Below are 21,193 nucleotides of genomic sequence, written 5' to 3' on the forward strand. Positions count from 1 at the left end.
CAACAACTTTTGTTTTCTAAATCTCTGAAACCAATATCACTTCAAAACACATATGGAACCAGATTTTCCACAGAAGCTCTAGCATGTGTTCTTAGTGCCCACTCTCTCCAGTCCTGGCCAGACTCTAGGAGGGACAGCAACTTTCTGCCTGTGCTCTAGCTTTGGAAACAGCCTGTTTCAATAGGACACTGCCATTGTTTTCACCCTCCTCTCTCTCTCTCCCATCCATGTGAACCACACACGGAAGCATCTGGAGAGCATGAGCTTACTTTCCCCATCCTTATCCCACAGGACACTGTATCTCCCAAGCAGGAATTTGGGGAGCAGCCTGCCCATGAGCATAAGTTTTGCTGCATTACTGCGTGCAGCACTCGAGGAGGAGGCAATTTCCTGCCTGGCAGGGAGGCAGGAGAGAGCCCTGGGATGCTCCACGCCTCCTGCCTGCCCACCAGCAGCGGGCAGGGGCTGGGGAAGGACAAATGTGAGAGCAGGAGAAAGTGTGGGGCTGCAAACACGCATCCGAACACCGAGCAGCCAGAGGATGCACAGATACAAAAATGGGATGCGTTATTATTCCATAAATTAAGTTAAAGCAACCTCAGCACATCCCAGACCTTTAATGCCGGGCTGCTGCACTCCAAGTGAGCTGGCTTCCAGCCTGCCAAATGTTTCAACTTCACTCAACTGAGACAAGACCCACGTTTTATTAAAAGAGGTTTATCTTCCTGCAAATAAACCTCAACAGCTTTTGCGCCCTGAAGAAGTAACTTTGGTTTGCGTCTCGCCCTCCTCCCCCCTGCCCACAACAAAACACACATTCAAAATCTGATGAGTAAAGAATTACCAGCTACAGCTTTCTGGACCTTGCCCACGTCAGGCTGGTATGCAACAGGTTTCAATGTTTGTTTTTATAATAAATAAAGCAAAAGTATGATGAGACAGCTAAGCTCCTCGCCTCTCCTCTGCCTTCTTTGAAGATGGCTTTTTATTTTGAGACTTAGGCAAAACAGTAAAGCAGTTAAAAAAATAAAGGGTATTCCCTATCTCACATTTCAGCCTGTTCCAAATAATCTAGACAGACTTAAAATACCAAGCTTGCCTGTCAGCCATTTAATGAAGAAGTATTAATTTTTTAAAAAATGTAACACACACACACTTTCCCTTCTTCTTATATATCTACTGCTCTGCCCCATGATCTCATTTTTCTGATAAAAACCAAAACCATTTAGAAGGGGAGGGAAAAAACCCCAAAAATGCTTTTCCAAGCAGGGAGCAAAGACTAAATAAAATTAAGGAAGTGTAAAGCCCAACTTTAACAGCAGACAAGTATGCAGAGAACAGTGTGACCTTCCCTTATCACCCACTGACATGCCTAATCATTTCCAAACAAAAATGCTCTTCTCTGCCACTTCTTCACTCTGCAAGCACCTCCAGCTCCTACACGGCCAGTAAAGAGTTAAATCTCCCACTATCCCCTGCTGCCTGCGAAAAATCACTGAAACAATTGAGACATTGTCCAGTGAACAAGACTCCCAGGGCCTGACATTTTTGTTTATGTCCCAGTTCTCAGCCTGTCAATTTTCACTCCCAACGTTAAAAGCCTGGCTTGCCCCAATACAGTCTGCCCTCGTCTGAAAAGGCTCCACTTCATTTATTTTATTAAAGCTATGGTGTGTTTATGATTCAGAGCTCTCCCCATCTGAGGACCTGTTGGTCCCATCCCCCTGCCTTCCTCCCTGCCCTGCAACAGCGACTTCCTAACTCTGAGGAGGCTTTGCAATGCCTTTTGCAGAGCCATTGCCCAGGAAAATAACTGTGCTTGGGTTAAACACCGCTGTCCACATTTTCCTGGAGTATGAAATATCTGTTACTGAACTCCAGGCTCTTAAAATAGCCTTTCATTAGTAACCAGGGTAGGGTAGAGGGGAAGGGAGTTGGATACTAAGCCAGAGTGGCAGGAACTTTAAAAATAAAATAAAGTTAATTAAAAAAACCAAAACAAAACAAACAAAAAAAAGGGAAAAAATAAGAAAAACACCCTGAAAAAAACCAAACCACACACATCCACTCTCACTACCCAGCAGCAGACTAGAAAATACATGTAATGGAGTAAAACAAACATCTTGGAGCAAAGCAGTGTTTTCTCCGCTGCTTCGCGGCTGCATTTCCTGCCTGTGTTTTCATAATGACCGGAGCGTCAGGCCCAAAATACATCCCTCTCCTTCACCCTGCTGTCCTCTCCCCCCATTCCCAGCACTTTTTTTTTCCCTTCGTTACGCTCTCTCATACTTTATCTCCATGAAAAGCACACACAGCGGTCACCAGCGTTTCCTGTTTGCCGAGTGTGCTTTAACTATATCACACCCTCGGCTGCTGCGCTGGAATGCACAGCATATGGCATTGTGAAAGGCTTTACTGTCGAATAATGGCAGCAATGCAGCCCTGCTGGTTTATATCAAACCCTGTCACTCTCTTCACGGAGGTCTCCCTCATGCTCTCCGAGAGGCGAGGTAAAACACACACACACACACACACACACACACACACACACACACACAACTTCAGCTCTCATGTAGGACCTCAGCAGAAGCCTGTCTGAATCCAGACCTGCGAACTCAAGGCAAGGAAGATTGCAGCTTATGAAGTGGGAACTGGCAGCCACTCTGAGATTTGTTTTGGGTCTTAATCCCCATAATGGAACCTTCTACAGGTAAACAATTGAGCTGTTAAAAGATTTTTGAGCTCCTTGCTGGGATTTCTCTGAGCACAGCCACCATGGGCTAGAGGACGGCCACATTCCCAAGCCCCTCTTCTCCAAGGTGGCAGGGCTGTCAGCCTGAGCCCTATCCCAAAGCACAGCTTCACCTTCCCTGCTTTTAAAAATCAGCGCTGATATATTTGGTTATGAAAACATCCACGAGAAAAGCAAACGTACACCATCACCTTTCACTTTGGGTCAAAGTTTCAAAACTGCATTTTCATTTAATTGCTCGGAGGTTTATTTTTGGTTTGGCTTTTTGTTTTTGGTTTGTTTTTTTTTAAGCAACTTTGAAAGAAAAATACTTCCCAAATAAATAAAGTGCTGCTTCCAACTGCAGTCAGGTTTAGCTAAGATGCTCACAAAGGTTATACTTCAAAGTGCTTTTTGTGCAGATCTTGAAATGCCTTCCCATGCCCGGATGCATTCGGCCAGCAGACGCTGAAACGAGTAGCAAGACTTTTAAAGCCCATTGAAATGCATCCATCCACCCTCTCTTCATAAAAGGAAGCCTTACTTAACAGGCATTTATTATTGCTGAACTAGGGTTGAAAGTTCAGTGTCCTTATAGACCAAAATTATCAAGATTTCTGAGTTTTCAGCCCACGTTTAAGTCCTAATGAGCTATTGTACCCACTCACTGCTATTAACTCTTTGATGTCAGGAACCCATGATGCTCTTTTAAATGTCTCACAGATGTCCAAGGGAAAAAGTGCAAAGCTCACCTGTGCTGAAGGACAGGTGTGCAACCGGGTTTGGTTTTTTTTTTTTGCCTTTAGTCCCCTCCAGCAAAATATGCAAAGACAACTACAGCATTAAATATGCATGTCAAAGACAGGCTAGCCTACCAGTCTGGACTGTGAACTCAGACTCAGGGGAGCTGTACATCGCTTCCAGCTTTGCCATGATCTGATATGCAGAACACGTTACCTTCCTGGGAAAGGGACGTGAGCATACGGTGTCCGTCACAGCACACACGTACAGCAGCCCAACTGCTGCTGTGGGCACTGCTCAGCCCCATCTCCCCTGCATTTGGGCAGTCTGAGGCAGCGACAACAATCTGCTTTTCTGACAGTTCCGTGTCTACTACATCTTCCTAAATACAGGTAACAGTGAAATAATAATGAAATTATCTTTAATTTGCACCAAGCGCTTTGACCTGCACATCACACAGTCACATCAATGAAACTGTGTCCACAGGGAGAAGGCACTCCCATGCTTAAATGGCACTTGGGAAGGGAAGGGTACCTAATTTTCCAATCCCAGACTAAGGCCCCCAGTCCAACCACCAGCAAACAGGAGCAGGGTGACGGTTTATTTCAAGAGTGACAAGCCCAGCTGGGCACCCAGGCGTGGAGGAGATTGAGTTGGCCAGACAAGAACATGGCACCAGCTCTTTGGCTTGGTTCCTCTCTACCAACAGTGCTGTGACTGCTCCCTCACACTTTCTCACTGTTTACTCACCCCACAATTCCTCAGTGCAGTGACCTGAGGTGCCCAGGGTTGCCTGTGCAGGAATGGAGTTTAACAATCCATCTCCGGTGCGAGCGGACGCTCCCTGGACATGCCCCGGGCATGACGAGCAGAACAAGTCACTGCAGGGTGAGCCCAGCAAGGCCTTACAGCACCTCTCTAACCGCCCAGCCACATGCTAGACACCTCCAGCCCAAAAGGCAGCTGCTGCCTCACATTTACCCCTCGAGCAGCAATTGTGGAGCAACCAGCATTGCCTCAGATTCACACCGGAGCTTATCCCCAAGTAACCCGTCCTGGCCATCAGAGCCCTTTAATAAGGAGCAGGTTATTTCATGTCCAGGAGATGACTTCCGTCCAAAGAGCTGGACATGCCTGAAAAGCATGGACATGAGGAGTCAATGTGGAGCAGTTATGGCTTTAGCAATTCAAACCCTTGCTTGCTTAATATTAATTAACCACGTACACATGCCCAACATGCAGTGACAGAAGTTCTGTTGCCAGGGAAAGCTTCACTGCAGACATTTGGGGTTTTCTAATGATATGGCTTCCATGCAGCTGCTTGGTAGGAGCCAGAAGTGCATAGTAAGAAAGTCTGGTGGCTTTCAGGTCTCTTCATTCTGCTTTCCTCCACAAAACATCATTTCTTTATTACAGGGCAGTCACATGCCCACAGCACTCAACACTGACATTGCAGAGCTCTGCAGGCACAGATTAGGCCAACTTCTTTTTGTTTTCTTTCCTTTCCCAGACACTATTCTTTCAGCCAGGGAAGGAGACCCTGTTCAGATTTTGTTCATTTCCCAGTGGGCAGATGAGCAGTAAGAGACCAAAATCCTTCTTCAGCTTTTCTTCTACTACTCCTCCTACAGCCTTGGGAAGAAATATGTCAGCACAAGGACAAGCTCCAAGGGAGAAGGGTTCAGGTCGCACTATTCCTTCTCCTCCTCTTTCTTTTTGGTACCTGGGGGATAGGCAGAGGCCACAATTGTCTCTCAGGAAGGGACTTTATTTCATACAAATGCTCATTTCAAGCACCTCAACTCAGAAAAGCATCACTACACAAGACAGCACTTTGAGCACATGCTTAAGTGTTGTCCTGAGCACCGATGGACATCAACGCATGTTTAATGATTTCTTGAATCAAGGCCTAAAGAGTAAAAAGGAAGGGGAAGCTGGTTTCCACAGTAATAGCAGTTGAGAAGTCTTTGAGTCGTGCCAAAAGGAAAAATGCATGTTAAAGAACCACTCGCCTCTCCTAGGAAACTGCAACTCTTTCTGCAGGCCTGCACTGCAGGGCCCAGGGTCACCATCAGGTCCTTAATCTGTACCAAGAGGGTACAGGGATAAAGTTGGAGGAAAAAACTTTTAAAAATAACCTTTAAACCAAACCTATCCCTCATTTTGCACATATCATTCCCATAGATGGGGGTCTGGGTGTGTGGCTACTGCCAGTCAAGGCAGAGGAAGGACTGGTCCAGTTCCCCCAAACTTACTAATTCTTGAGGTGTAAGGTACATCTGACACAAGGACCTAATTGACACCAAAAGTAACCTTCCCCTAAGGTCTGATAAGATGTAAGGATTTCAAACACTAGTTCAGTTTCTGGGTTGTTTTGTTTTTGTTTTTATTTTGCTTTCCTGTAGGGCTACAGACTTTTTTGCTTGCCTCTAAAATCCAGATGTGAAAATCATCAGTTTCTCAAAATCAGCTAGGGAAAGTTACTTAGCATCTGTTCTGGCCAGACTGGTGAAACAGAGGAGTGAGCAATGCTTCCCCATCTGGGTAAAGCGCTCAATGACTTTACTCACAGGTATCTGTTAGATATGAGCAAAGCTTCCAAGTAAGGTCCCCTGGAACCAGACCCCTATCACCAGCCCACTGCATATCCAAACCCAAAATCTGTTTGACAACTTATTTCTAGCTTCCTTTTGTGTAAATAGGTGCAGAACACTGCTTGAGGACAGATTTGGCATGGGAGCTTGTTTTACAAAGGAATCACTCCTTGTTAATTGTAACATCTCTAACTCCCCAAAGGCTTTCCAAAATGGGTCTGCCCCTTGTCAAACAGGTCTGCATAGGGCAGAGCAGAAAGCATCCTTCCTTCTCTTTATGCACTGGTTTACAAGGCAACTCCAGTTTCTTTCACAAGAGAGAGTAGAAATGTCTACACATTCCAGAAAGTAAAGCATCCCATGAATAATCTAATCCCAAACCACATGAACTGGTGAGAAAAGCAATAATCCTCAAGCAAATTGGCAAAAAATGGTCCTGAGCCCAGCAATGCCAGTTTCCTTCCTTTCTTTTTAATGAAAAATACGTGCTGTTTACTTTACTATAGCACCTGGACACAGCACACAGACCTTGTTTAGACAGAAAATAGGTGGTTCCTATTCAAGTAGGCTCATCTGCACGGGAAAGTTTTTGTGCTCAAGTGTGAATTGAAAAATGCAGAACAACTATTTCGAATTATCTTTCCGTGTGGACACTGTTATTCAGCACTAAGAGTTCCTTTGTGAGATTTAGCTTAATCCGTTTCCAAAGCGGATTAAGCTAAACCACACAAAGGACCTCTTACTGCTGAATGAGAGTGGCCGCATGGAGAGATAATGAGGAATAGTTATTCTGAGACAGCCACTTCCACTGGGTATTTGGGCTTTTCCATTCTGCCTCAACAAGCCCAAAGCTGGACTGGTAAGGGAAGACTGTGGTTCTGGAAATTTGGAGAAAAATAAGTGCCATGGCCATATGTGACAGCGTTCAAAGGGGTTCTTGGATGAGGGGAGAGACAAGAATGTTGACTCCATGTTCAGAAGGCTTGATTTATTATTTTATGATATATATATTACATTATAACTATACTAAAAAGAACAGAAGGAAAGGTTTCCTCTTAAGGCTAGCTTAGAATAGAAAAGAATGAATAACAAAGTTCTGTGGCTCGGACAGAGAGTTTAAGCTATCTGGTCTGTGGTTGGCCATTAATTGTAAACATTCAAGATGGCCCAATCAAAAATCCACCTGATGCATTCTACAGCAGCAGATAACCATCGCTTACATTTTATTTCTGAAGCCTCAGCTTCTCAGAAGGGAAAAAATCCCAAAAAAGGATTTTTAGTGAAAAGCTGTCTGCGACAGCCATATCATACCCATTAAACCTTCTGCTCTATACATGATGGCTGCTCCTGCTCCAGTCAGCACAGGCTCTGGCTCCAGAGGAGGCTGCATTATTCAGTACCTACTTCTCTGAGCTCCAGATTGAATCCAGCCACAAACTTCAGCTGCAGACAGGGCGCGCGGGGAGGAGGACCTGCGGCGAGCGGCCCTGCCAAGTCTGCCACCCTCGGCACACATCAACTTTGATCTGACAGGCTCACCCATCTGGCTCTGCAGCATCACCCGGCGCTGCTGCGGCGCCTCGGCCGCTGCCAAGGCCGAGCTGCTGCTGCTGCAGCCCTCGCGCCCGCCCGGACCCCGGGGACCGACCGTCTGCGTCCTCCCCGCTCCGCCTGGCACGGCCACTCCTCTGCTGGAGAGCTCATGGCCTGCTGGTGATTAATTGTAGGCCCACACAGGTCCCTAGAAGTTCATTTAACATGCATGCTTCAGCATAACAAACTGCCATGTGATTAAATGCAAAACGCAGCTTGCGCTCCTCCGTGCTGAAATGCCCTTCCAAACCATCCTCCCGGTGTAGGTTTCTCAAAATATTGTTCTCTGCAGGTTTATTGTAGCCCAGACAGACTAGTCAAAAATGGCCAGAATGTGGGTATGCTATTTGTGTCATATTAAGGATATAAGGGCTTATTTTATAAGATACAAGAAGGAATCCTGCAGTAGATGCACTTCCAACCACACTGAAGGCAGCATGGCTAAATCTTTCTTAAGATGATGCGACGAGCAAGCTTTTTTCTTACTTCCTCTTCACTCAGAGAGCTTCAATACTCAGATATGTCAGAGAGAGATATACTTTGGTGTGTCATAACAAACCAAAATATCAAATCTCAAGGCTCCAACTTATATGCAAGACTGCACAGCCCCTTCAGGAAACCAAAACTGCTGCTGGTTCACTGCAATATCCACAGCTATAAACCTGCTACTTCAGGAGGACCTGCTGAGCCACCCCTAGTGATGTTAGAGAAGCCTGACCCTGCCTGGAAATGTTGCAGCCATCCATCATAAGGTGAGTCACCCCAGCACTCAAAACCCAGAGCCTTTGCCAGCACCAAGGACCAAGTCCTCCTCTCAAAGTCAAACCAGATGATTCACAAGAAATGGATGCTCAACAGATGAGGGTTTGAGCCTATCCTAACACCCTACTCAGCTGCCTTCTCCTGGAGCAACACTTAGGGTTGCTAACTCACAGAATTTTACAGCCAGTCTAGCAGCACTTGCTGTTTTTCAAGGCATGGTAGCCTTGAAGTCGAGTGTTTAGGGAAGAACCTCAGACTCCTCTTACAGCACACAGCAAGCTCCAAAACTGCCATAGAGAAAACTTTGAGATTGAGCAGAGTATACCCTGCAGGCTCAGGAAACAGAACAAATAAAGAGAATACAAAATGTATTATTTAAGAAACAGAAAACAAACAAAAACAAGACACAACCCCCCGTCCCACAAATCCCCATGATCTTTTGAGGCCTGACTCATGATCCTAGAACAATTGGGGTTGGCAGTACTATACATTTTACAGCATTTATTCACAGCTGAAATATCCCAGCATTCAAATACTTCAGAGCTCTTGGAACTACCCACAGATCTCCTGACTACAACCAAGCGTGACAATTCATCCCAGCTGCCAATCCAGCCCCAAGGTGTCTTCTGAAGGTACTTTAGTGCTGACTGATGTTTGCAGAAGCATTAAATTCCTGCTCACTTCACAGTAAGAGGTACAAGCCTGCACATTTCCCCAGTCTCAGCATTACAGCAGAGGAGATCCCTCCAGTACTGAAAGGAGGGCTGTAGAGAATGGACATTGTGCTACAGAGTAAACACAAGGCCATGAAGCAGTCCCCTAAAGTCTGAACTATTTCACAAACCTATCGAATTATCAAGTGAATTACTTTCAAGGAGCCCAAATTTCTTCTGCTGTCTACACAAACCAAGCACTATGTTTCCATTCATATTTAATGGGTACAGAATATAATGGGTGTGTTTTATAGGAACCCATCCAAAACAATTTTATTGGGCTGCCGGTAGGTGAATTCTATACTTAGCCCCAAACATTCCGGTTTGTACACAGGATTTCTTCAAACACAAGAAAAAAAAAAAATCAAAAGGAATTAGTGGTGAAAGATTCAGCCACAAAATTCTCAGCAAGCTTAATTTGTTCTGTGGCTTAACTCCAAGAAGCTCCAAAAATTCAGGACAAGACGTTTGCATACTTTTGGGCATGTATTAATGAAACATTTTATTTACTTTGCAATTGCCAAAGCAATTAGCCAAATAAAGTATAGAGTATTTTAAAAGGAGAGAGTCACTAAAGGAGCTTTCCAATTAAGCCTGCGTGGGTGTTTCTGCAGTGTGAGTCTCAGGGATCTGCGTGTTGGGTCCATGACCTACCAGGCATGAGGGATGGACAGACTGGGCACCAGCACAGCTCAGACACAGCCCCCTCCTCCTGCCCACAACGTGTCCCTCTCAACACCAGGCACTGACATCAATGCCCAGCCAAGTCCTTGCCCCCATAACACCACTGTGCTGCTCCTGATCACCCTGCAGATCTCTAGGGACAGGAGAGAGTGTCCTGCCATCCTGCAGGCAGCCTGCAATCCATGAACATCTCAAGAGGTTACTGCAGAGGAAGAACAGCCTCCCTACAACAGAACATTAAAGACAAACAAAGCAAGAGCTTTAAAAGCCCTCTCAGAGCACTGTGAGTGGAAGTTGCAAGATTATGGTTCCAGATGGCTCCACACATACAGGACACAAGGGGTCTGGATGCACCCCACTTCCAGCCTACACTGAAGGTACATTTTAAAATATGCCTAAAATAAACCTCTTACTAGTAGGTATTTGCTTGTTCTTTAAAATGCAGAAGTACAAACCACATTAGACAAAAAAATTAGGGAACAGGCAGGGCAGACTTCAACTCCAGTTGCTCTGGGAAAAAAACCTCCTGATCTCTCCAAACCACCCAGAGGTCCCAGATGCCCACAGCCCATGCTCATTGAAGAGGCTGAGAACAGTCAGTATGTTTCAGATGGTTTTGCCTTCAGTTTTCCTTGTCACATTATGTTTTGAAAAAACATTTTTACTTAAAAAAAAAAGAAAAAAAAAGAAAAAAAAATAGATACACTGCTGCACAGTGATTCTTTGTTCTTGGTGATTCAGTCTACTATATGGCTGTGTTCCTTACATATTAGGCCAAAAAGTACTGGAAGTCCTCCCCCCGAGGTTAGCACTGACATTTACTTCAAAATGCAGGAATTTTTTAAACCCCTTAGAGTTTTATAAGGAATATATTGTACCAAGACACCACCATCTTGCCTTCTGAATGTTTTTGCCAAGTAGCAAGGAAGCTAAAAGCAAGTCTTTGCACAGCCTGCAGGAGGCAGGATCCCAGGACTAGTCTTTCATCCACACTCCTGCCCAAAACAGGCTGAATCAGAGTATTTACTTTGTAGAGAACAGGGAAGAATAGCACTGGTTTTCTCCTTAATGTTGTAGGAATGCACACAGATAAAAAAGGTTTTAAAGGAGCTTGCTTTCTGCAGTGAGCAGATTTCAGAGATCCTCACACAGACAGACATTGCTCACTTTCACCTGCCTGTCCAGGCTGCAACAGAAAATGTTCATGTGAGATTCCCACTCCTACATAACCCATCTCCCATCCTTATCACCATGCTGGCAGCACCCATGTGGATAAAATCAGGTGCACACTGACCATAGGACTTCAGGACAACTAGCACCCCACCCCCTGAGAGCAAGCTGGGGTCTGCTTCACATCCAAAACTTCCTGCTAAGGCTGTTTCACAAAATCTTAATACCTTCAATGAAATCAAAGGTCAGAAAAAAAAGAGGGTAAAATAACCACAAAAAGCACTTTAAAAATATCCCAGCCTCATAATAGTACTGTCTGCAGGCTGAATACAAAATTTTGACCTAGCAAGCTTAATAACATACTATTAAAACAATTTTTGCCCCAGTTTTCTTTCACCTTTGGACACAGATAAGCAGCATGACTGTGCCAGAGCAAGATGCAAAAAGTCTTACCAGATGAGTGAAGCACCTAAATGTAAATAAATGCACTGGTCTTAAATGGAGCCTCATGCTGTACCTTCCTCAAGACACACTGAACATAATTTCAGTTTAATATTCTGTTTCTCATTACAGACCTTGGAGACTCTCTCAAGCACCATGAAAAAGCAGTATTAACCCAGCCCTCGGCACTGGGGACAGCAATCCAGCCAAATTATTCATGCTGGTCTTTTGCTTCAATTTTTGTAGTCTTAACTTAATGTTCTTAAACAAATCTGAAAGGAGGATGGCTGACAAATAGAACAGATTTTACTTTAGACATTACAGACAGCCATGTTATGCAGCCTTGAGTCATTAAGCTGAACTCCTAAGGGGAGTTTCACTGGAGCTGGGAGTAAAAACTGACACAGAGCTTGTGGTTGTCACAGCCAAGCATGGAGAAGAAAGTGTGTTAAAAAAGGGAAGACAAAAAAAAAAGAAAAAAGGAAGGGTAAAAAAAAAAAAAGGCCGAGGGGGGAGAAAAAAAGGAAAGTGGGAAAGAAAAAAAAGAAGGAAATAAAAAGAGGGAGGGAAACCCAAGCTACCACACTCTCCTTTCCTCTCTTTGTAATCCAGCCATGAAGATTAGCCTCAAATCCTGATTTCAGAGATAGGGGGTAGATAAGAAGTGATTTGCAGGTGTTAGCATTTTCCTACAGATCTTCAGGGCAGCCCAGCTGATTTGAAGATGAAAAACTGGCATGGGTACACTTTATAGACTAGACACAGCAACCAGGGTAGAGAACCAGTTTCTATCCCTACATGTTACACTTGCACAGAAACATCAGGATGCCCATGAAATACCCATCCCTGTTCCACAGAAAGATTAACTGTGTTTTCACAAATGCAGACAGAAGTGGATATAGAGCCCTGTGCAAGAGCAGCCAGGTCCCAGGTGCTGTGGGCAGGCACAGCAGCAGCAATGGGGACACCAGAGATGCCTGACACATCCCAGGCCAACTGGCATCTGCAGCCACTTTATCTCCCCCCAAATGCCATTACCCGCTCTAACTTTATTTACCAAGGAAAAAAAGACCATTTTCACTCCACAAAATTAATGTGGCCTGGGGTCAGTGCCAGGAAAAAGGGTGGAAAAAGCTGCCCCTTATTTATATATTTTAACAGAACAAGGCAAAACAGTTTGCTGCTAGAAATAAACATTAAGCCTTGCAGAACCTCCCCCCCCCTCCCAAAAACCCACTGCTCTCCCCCCTCCCTCCCTCCTCCTCTCCCTCCAACATTGTAAGTAGCACAAAAGATCACATTACAAATGCCAGCTGTGGCTCTTTGGGAAGGTGGCCTCCATCTCGGAGGTAGTATATGTTCCTCATGGCCTAAGTGGTTGCTATGGTAAATATGCTTTTTATTGAATAGCAGAGTGAAACAGCTTTTAAAGAGATCCATAAGAAACCCCATAAATGGTCAAAACACAAAGCAGATCAACCTCAGCCTCCCTGGAAGCAGGTTTCGCTTCGTTTTCCAAAATGATTGTGATTTTTGAACCCGTTTTGTATATTTTGTTGACCGCTCATCTCGACCTTGCCCACACCTGGGTGGAAGGGCTGGGGAGAGCCAGGGGGGCTGAGACCCCAGTGAAACCCCTGAGCACCACAGGCTGCTTTGGGATTTAAAGGCAAGTGTCTGCTGTCCTGCAGGGCAGGAGGCTCAGGGACACTGGATGCTCAGCACTGGGAAGCTCAGGTGATCCCAACCAAACTCACCCCACCCTCCCCACCTGCCTTATCCAGGAGAAGCCTCTTGTTCCCTCTCCATCTCTTCCCAGGAGCTTGACACCACTCCACCATGCCAGAGCCACAGGGACATTCCCACCCTGTGTCAGTCCTCCAGCACAGCAGTAAAAAGAAAAGAATTAAAATAGGAAAGTTTCTCTAGCTCATTTCTTATTAGGAGTGAGATGATGGCAGGTTTTGATGACTGTAGATTTCTGATTAAGCAGCCAGACATCTTTTCTTTGATCTCTTCCTCCAGTGACAGTCCAAGTGGATAGGAAGGAAAAGCAAAGTAATTCTGGAAAAGTGAAGCAGCCAGCACTAGATATCAACTGGGCAGATACCAGTCTTGTTCCAATTGCTCTCTGATGATTTGAAGGATAGTTTAGAAGCTATGGATTCTAAAACATAGGAAATCTATTTTTTCCTTTTGAATAAAAGAACTATGACACTCATCACAATGGGCTGACAATTCTCAGTTTAAAGAGACAACAATGAAAAAAGAAGCACCTCAAAATGTTTGGTACGATTTGAAATTTCTAGAAAAGCCAATGTGTGCCTTGGATGATCTACCAGCTGTGTCAGCTCTAGACTATAGAGCAGAAAGTAAAGAATGAGCAGATTCTTTTCCTGGCATTTACTTTATCATCCAATGGTTGTAAAAAAGCTTTTTAAAAAATCACATTAAACTTGATGATGAATTCTTTTTGGAAGAAATATTCTAACCCAGTACATGCCATTCTCTCCAGAGGTAAATGTCCCAGATGAATAGTCAGAGCTAAGATGCTCCTTAACAATAAATGGCAGTGACACTGATTGTGGGTGAGGATGGACCATTGCATATCTCTGCTCTGCAAACCACCACATAAACAAACCATTTCCTTCTTGATCTCTATGGATGCTATTTTAGAAAGCAAAATAAACCCCCAAACCACTTTCATGTAAATTTATACTGAACATTGCAAACTCAACATTGTTTTCACAACAGAAGCACAAGAAAAATTAACGAAGAATTGAAAATTCAAGTTAGAAGTTAATAAATAACAGTATTTTTTAAAACACTACTCATTATAAAGAGAGTTTTATATTTTGCAGGTAGCAGTAAACATTTGATAACAATGTTTATACTAAATTAGAAGTCACCACAACACAAAGCAACATGTGCTTTGCTGAACTTGGCTCTTTTGAGCCTTCACCCAGGTAAAAATCCTGACCAATTCTCAAACTCTCATGCAGGATTTTTCAGTAAGAAAAGATTTCTTTAGGTAAAGGACATAGAATAGGCTTTTGATTTTTCTAAGGCAATCTTAAGTCTAAGCTTTCCAGACAGTCTCTTCACTTCAACACAGGTAGGTCAGATGTGTAAACCAGCCTGACTGGACTCCACTGCCCCTACATCATTCTGCAGTGTGTAAATTTAGAGTATTTTTGACTCCCTGGTCTCCTGCAAGGCACATGGATGATAATTTCATAATTTCGGCCCAGTGATAACAAAAGTATTCCCTCCTTTTACCACAGGCTTGTTAGGGATTTGTTTGTTTTGGGGTATTTCTCCTTTTGGTCTGTGTAAAAGAAAACTGATGACAACCATTGCCATTAATTTCAAATGCTTTTTTTTTTTTTTTTAAACAAAGGAAGAACATCTTTCTGTGTTTACTTACAACAATGTGTGCTGGAGATGGAGACCTAGCATCCTTGAGGGCTTGTCTACTCTGAAGGCTCCCTGCCTGAACATCAAGCAGTGGCCATTTCATCTGCAGATACTGGATGGAGGAAACAAAAATGGGAAAAGAAAAATGAGTTCAGAAAAGAAAGGCAAAAAAAAAAAAAATAACAAATCTTAGGTAACATGGATAAAAAAGTATAAAGCAAAACTTATGCAAGGAACTGAAACAAAAAATTAAGACAACCTTACATGTTTGTGGATACAAAATCTGTGCAGAACTAACAATCTCATACCACTGTGTTACAATTCAGGAATAAGAAAAAAAAAACAGATTGCAAAGACAGTATTACATTAATTTTACTGATCGCAGCAAATCTAGAAGTAGCATAAAACTCACAAAGAAACAAAATATCATAACCATGGAGAGGATGGGACAAGGGAAAAGGTGGATATCAGTGTCAGGAGAGGGAAAACATATCATGAATTAAGAATATGATCTCATTACTGAACGGGTCATCTGTCAGCCTTCTTTCAACAAATGTACCAAGTCAACTGCTCCAACTGCCCAGTGCTGTACGAGCCCTAAAGACAGGGCACTACCCCAAAATGACTGCTGGGTCTTAGCATCTATTTTCTCTACTTTTCACCATTTCTGGAAGACACCATGGATTTTCTTCTTGCTTATCTTCTGTCAGACAACCCTGGCTCGGGGACAGCCACAGCTTCTCTGTGGCACTGCCACCAGCAGACAGGCTGGACACACACAGGGGCCACCTCTGCAGCATATGGGGGCACTGACTCAAAAGCAAGAAAAGCTTCAGCTCACTGCACCAGGAGTGCTCCATTCTGAACAAAAGCAGGTCCACAGAGAAATTAGTTATCCTAAACAAACTTCTGCGCTGTACATCTAAATATAATTTCAGCCCAGGCTTTTCTCTCTGCACGCTGCTGTGTGCTGTCCCAGTTAACACAGGTTAATAAGAGACTTCTAAAAGCCCTGTATCATGCTGGAAGAAATGTGCACAGGCACACACATTCAGCCCCCTCCCAGAACTAAGGAAAGCAGCTGCACACACAGATCAGGCCACTGCAGAAGCTCCTATTCAGCACTAGACGCTGCTCGACCTGACACATCTATTCCTAGAAAATACCTACTAGAGAAATAGTTATGTTTACCCATTCCTTCCTTTCTTTTTTTTTTTTTTTAAAGTAAGGGTAATCTTGAAGAAGCAGCATGCACAAGCAGCCCCTGCAGTGCAGGGGAACAGCGGAAGCTGTATCTGAATCTCCATGGAGGAAGGAAGGAGATCTGGTTCCATGCTTTCAGCACATCACTATCTATCACATTTGCTCACGTATGCAAAACATTTGCTCACATGCAGAGCCTGTTTGCTGCAAGACTCTGGGCACTGAGGTGCCCAAAAAGCAGAAGCCAGCAGGAGAATGTGTTACCAATTCCCATCACTTGGAGGGCCTGAGTTTTCCGAGCTACTGGAATGCAAATAAACAAACCCATACTCTGGATTTGTGCCCCATATGAGTTCCACAAGTTCCAAGAAGTCTTGTTTTTATTCATGTTCACATTTGGGATTTGTGCAATATGGACCAGAATGTTTCAGCACTTCTTAAAAACAAGAAATAAAACCCAAACAAACCAGAACTAGACTACCGATAAGCAATATTTCTAACTCTTACAACTCAATTGTAAGTCTCCAGATATTTGATCACTTGCATCAAATCCCTGTTCTTCAATATAGGTGACCACAACATAAATTTTAAAGTTGAGATGATGTTAAAGCAACTTTCTAACCCTTTGTGGTTTAAAAAAAGTGCATAAAAATGCAACCCTAGTGTGTAGAATTTGGACCCAAAGCCTAAGCCAACTGAGAGCCAACTTTTAAACTTGAGGGGAAATCTGATACATTGCAGATTTTCAGATGGCACTATTAAACAAGTAAACTACTACATTTTCAAAAGTCCACCAGTTTTCTTAGACAGCAGTCAAAACACCACCACATAGAAAGGTGCATGAATTTCCAGAATGGGTCCTGATGGGTCACAGCTACTATTGGCTTCCTCAGGTTTTCCAGACAATCAGTGAAGCATTTTTCCCTTCTTCCAAGGAAAACGTCCTCACAGGATGTGTGCATGACTCTGCTTCAAAGTTCACAATGGTTTTTGGAGAGCAAGAACCTACCGCTGCCACAGCTGAAACCTCTACAAGAACAGGACAGCTCAAACTGTGGATTTCCAGGGAACAGACACCAAGCCATTACCCACAAAAATAAACTCATCACCTTCATTTTTCCATAACCACTCCACAGTCACAAGCAGCCCTGGAACACGTGTACAACCATGACAGCCTGTGAGGAGCTCAGGTCAGCAGCTGTCCTAAAACACAGGCTGAGAAACACGTGGGCTTCTCTGAGACTGCCCCAAGGGCAGACAGAGGCATTGACAAGCAGCAGGGGTGAGCTCACAGCAGACCCCATCCAGTCAGTAATTATTGCAGGGATTACAAAGCCTTCAGGACTGTCAGTTGTGCTGTTTTTTACTAGCAATAAATTCCATTAGAAGAAACAGAGCAAGAAGGCATGGCTGCTCCCACTCCACCTCTATCCCACCACAGCCCGTGCTTTCAGCACATGCTTTCAGCTCCTACACCAGGCTGACCTAAGGGCAAGATGAACGTTTCAGAAGATCTTACTGTTACTCTTTTTTTTTTCCTCCTTTTAAAACCCTTAGTCTGGACTCTCAGTAAAGCCCTTCTCTTACCCACCCCTGGCAAAGACGATCCAAGAAGTCTTACAGTGCAAAGGCTAAAGCACAAACAGCTTCTTTTGGACATGCACATGAAGCCCAGCAGGAACAGCCCAAACCCAGAGGGCTCAGTTTTGCACACAAGCACAGACACGGACAGCTTCCATTTCTACCAGTGGATAACACACCAGTGGGAGACAAAATAAAATCAAATAACCACACCCAAGGGAAAGCAGTAAAGCACAAGTGTCCATAAAGCAACTTCCATGAGCTCTACCAAGTGGCCAGGATCCAGAGCAGCCTCCCAGCCCCGCTAAGGGTGAGATGTTCTGTCTGTCAGATAAGCAGAGGGGGCCAGAGCCCACAGCCAATGCCCACGTCAAGCTAGCGAACCCACACCTTCAACAGCAGGATGTTTGCAAAAGCAAAAAAATGTTTGCTGGCTTCAAAATGCCAGCCCTGTTGATAAAGTATGAAATATTAGCATTGTTTAAGGTGACGAGTCTGACTCAAGGCCTCCTCATCCAAGAATTGTCATGCCTGTAACACAATATTGATGTGGTGGCTTATAATTCTTACTTTACATAAAAGCCTCATTGTGTGCCAAATTCAATCTCCACAGGCTACCTGAGCCACAGATTTTTACAAGTCTACATTTCAGCGCTGCGAGTCTACAATACACATAATTTTCAATTATGTTAGGGCAGAACAGGATCACTGCCTATATAACATTACTGGTTGGAGGAAATGAGACTCAGCCCTACTGCCGAGAGAGCTAACTGGATCCAGATGGTGGCCGAGCACAGCAGCCACCCCCTCCACAGCTCTCTCTTTCGCAGTGCAGGGACATGCCAGGCCCTTGCTGGGCTGGGAGCTGTGACAGGAGATGCCTGGCCAGGGGGGAGCTGCTTCACCTCGAGGAAGAGGAGGGAGAGCCCTGATTGCTCTCGGAGGTTTACTGCTACTGCCCTACGCTATGATATTCTTATTAAAAAGGAGAAAAATTAAGTCCTGCTACAGCAGAGAGGTAAATCCTTTCCTTCCTCAAGCAACTAAATAGCAGGAAATCCTCTTCTCTTGGCCCTAAATGCAGATTTGAGCCAGACAGTTCCTCTGATTTGCAAGGAGCCCACAAAAATCCAAAGCTGACTTTCCCAGCCTTCTGACACTGCTTTTACATTCCTGCACTGGGCAGCTGGAGGGGGCAGAAGGGCAAGAGGGAGGGGAAGGTCCCACCAGCCTGCTCCTGCACATGCTGGACACCCACTCACTCCTCTCCTACTTCTTATGTCTCAGTGTGGAAATCAGGACTTGCCTGTACAAACACTGAACTTTTCAACAAATTAACTCCAACAAATCTGTGCAAATTATTTCAGAACAGAACTGTTGAAATGGGCTCTGCTGGCCTGCTTTTTACATTTTTTTAAAGTAATGTCATCGTGGTGGAAGTACTTTATTCCCTGTTTAACAATATGATCTGATGGGGATCATTAGCATGTGTGCATTTAAAAAAAAAAAAAAAGTTTTATGGCAAGTCTCAGAGAGCTTAAGCAAAATAATTGTTAAGCTCCAGGCCTCCACACAAGAATTAAAACAAGTTTGGGGCGAGCGTACTTGAGAGAAACCAAAGCTTTTAAAAAGGCTGTTAAATTGTCAGCACAAGGGAAAAGGCAAATGATTTGAATGGCCCAGATTTTTTCTGTAGAAAGGAACAAAAAAAAAAACCCAAGAACCTTCCTACACATCCACACCTCCCATCTACAACCAGTGGGTCCTGCAGAGCACAGACCCGCCGGGAGCAGCTCTGCATTGGCACCCCCAAAGCAGCCACCCTCCTGAGCTCTGGCTGGGCAAACAAACATCATTCCCAAGTTTTCACAGCAGAGCTGGTCCAAAGCAGCTGAACTTCACATCCAGCACTCGAGGAGTTTGCTGGAAGCTCCAGCTCAGGGCCAGCAGCTGCCCCACAGGCTGGGGCAGGGCGCACAGCGGTGCAGCCGTGGAGGAAAGGATGGCACTGAGCTCACAGGTGTTTCCTGCACTGGTGTCCAACCTGGACCTGTCCCCCTGTCACACTATTGTTTTCACTGCTAGATCGCCCTACAAGTGATGTTCTTTAACATATAAAAATATAAACAAAGTAAGGGGGGGAAAAAAGGCCATATTTTTAAACAGAAGGAAAGCTGCACAATGCTTTGCAGATCAGGTTTCCTGCAGCTGGTGCTTATTAGCTCCCAGGAACTGAAACAAGCAGGAGCAGGGCTCCTGCAGTCAGCTTGATGCCACTGGTCTCCAATACCTCCCCTAACCACTGGATCACACCTCCGAAGTCTGCACTTCCTCCCTGGATCTCAAATAGAAATATTCCTGATCTTGGTTTTGGGGTCACTCCCTCCCTTGGCCAGCATTGTAGAGTCACGTGGAAGTACACACCTGGATGTCAACTTGAAGGTCAGGAGCTTCTCCAATATTTAGTTAGAAGCATTTCTGGGAGGGAGCATCTAGACAAATTTTAACCAGAGATAATCCAGTAGCAACACAGAGATCACAATGCTGAGGGGAGAGCTGATATTTATGGGGAAGCCAATAAGGAACAAAGGCCATAATAGCTCCCTACAGACAAAAAAGTTGCAAGAGGATACTCATCTTGGTACCAACAAAGAAAGGTCTGTCACCTATTAGTGCCTCCACTTACATTAGAAGCAAAGCCTCTAAAGATTTAACTGTAGACCCCCAGCTTCTGCTCCACTGCCTAATTTACCTCAACCCCTTATTTCTGGTCTTCAGTTATCACCTTGTTTGTAGAGGTGTGCGTGTGAGAGCAAAATCTGAAGGATTTATTTTAAATAACTGAAGGAGGCTGTTGAAGGAACTTTAAAAAGGCCTCCTATTCCTTGCAGACCTGCAATGTCTGGAATTTTTTGTATGAGAAGTAATAGACACCACCCACGATGCTGAGCCCTTCTACAGAATATGCAATGTACCACCACGAGGCACAGGGGAGCTGCTCAAAACAAAAGCAGCAAGGTTGGTTTCAGTGAGACCAATCCTTTCCACACAAAAGATTTCCCCAGAGCATTCAAGAAATTAAAGCATAAAATTGTAAAACACAGAAGTATTTATCATATATCTCCACTTTTCATTTTATTAATATAATCTTTTAAAATTATTAAGTAAAATCCATAGATGGGGAAAAGTGGTACAAAAACCAGGAACTGGTGTTATGTTCCTGCACTGACACATGCACATAAGGCCTCTTCCAAATTTAAAATGTCCTTTAATTCTCTCATTAAAGGGGAGGAATTTAAAATAATTTCTTTTAGCTTTACAAGAGGAAGAGTGTTCATGTGACATAGAAGTACAGCATTACTTTCTGCAGTTCACATGGTATCTCTGCAAAGTAACTGCAGGCTGTATTTCTCAATCCTGGGTGGAGCTTGGGAAAGCACCATTACTTTTTTCACATTAAATTTGAAAGACCCCACCATCCTTGCTGCACAAACCAGCAGGCTGGCTGAGGACTATTCAGATATCTGCAAAGTGCTGTTCCAAAAGAAAGGTACCAATAAAAA

The 21,193-nt window shown here is 44.2% G+C and overlaps 1 protein-coding gene across 4 annotated transcripts in view; it reads right to left on the minus strand.

The window, feature by feature from the left end:
- The window catches only part of TCF7L2 (transcription factor 7 like 2), a 170,532-nt gene that overhangs the window by 95,435 nt on the left and 53,904 nt on the right, over positions 1-21,193 (minus strand). For all 4 annotated transcript variants that reach the window (XM_054276726.1, XM_054276725.1, XM_054276724.1 and 1 more), the window contains exon 4: positions 14,857-14,958. In XM_054276726.1, coding sequence (XP_054132701.1) covers positions 14,857-14,958 — 102 coding nt within the window. The remainder of the gene's footprint in view (positions 1-14,856; positions 14,959-21,193) is intronic.

The sequence above is a fragment of the Melozone crissalis genome, unplaced genomic scaffold (genome assembly GCF_028551555.1).
Source record: "Melozone crissalis strain CALT ecotype California unplaced genomic scaffold, PUWL_Pcris_2 ptg000019l_1, whole genome shotgun sequence".
Lineage (NCBI taxonomy): Eukaryota > Metazoa > Chordata > Aves > Passeriformes > Passerellidae > Melozone > Melozone crissalis.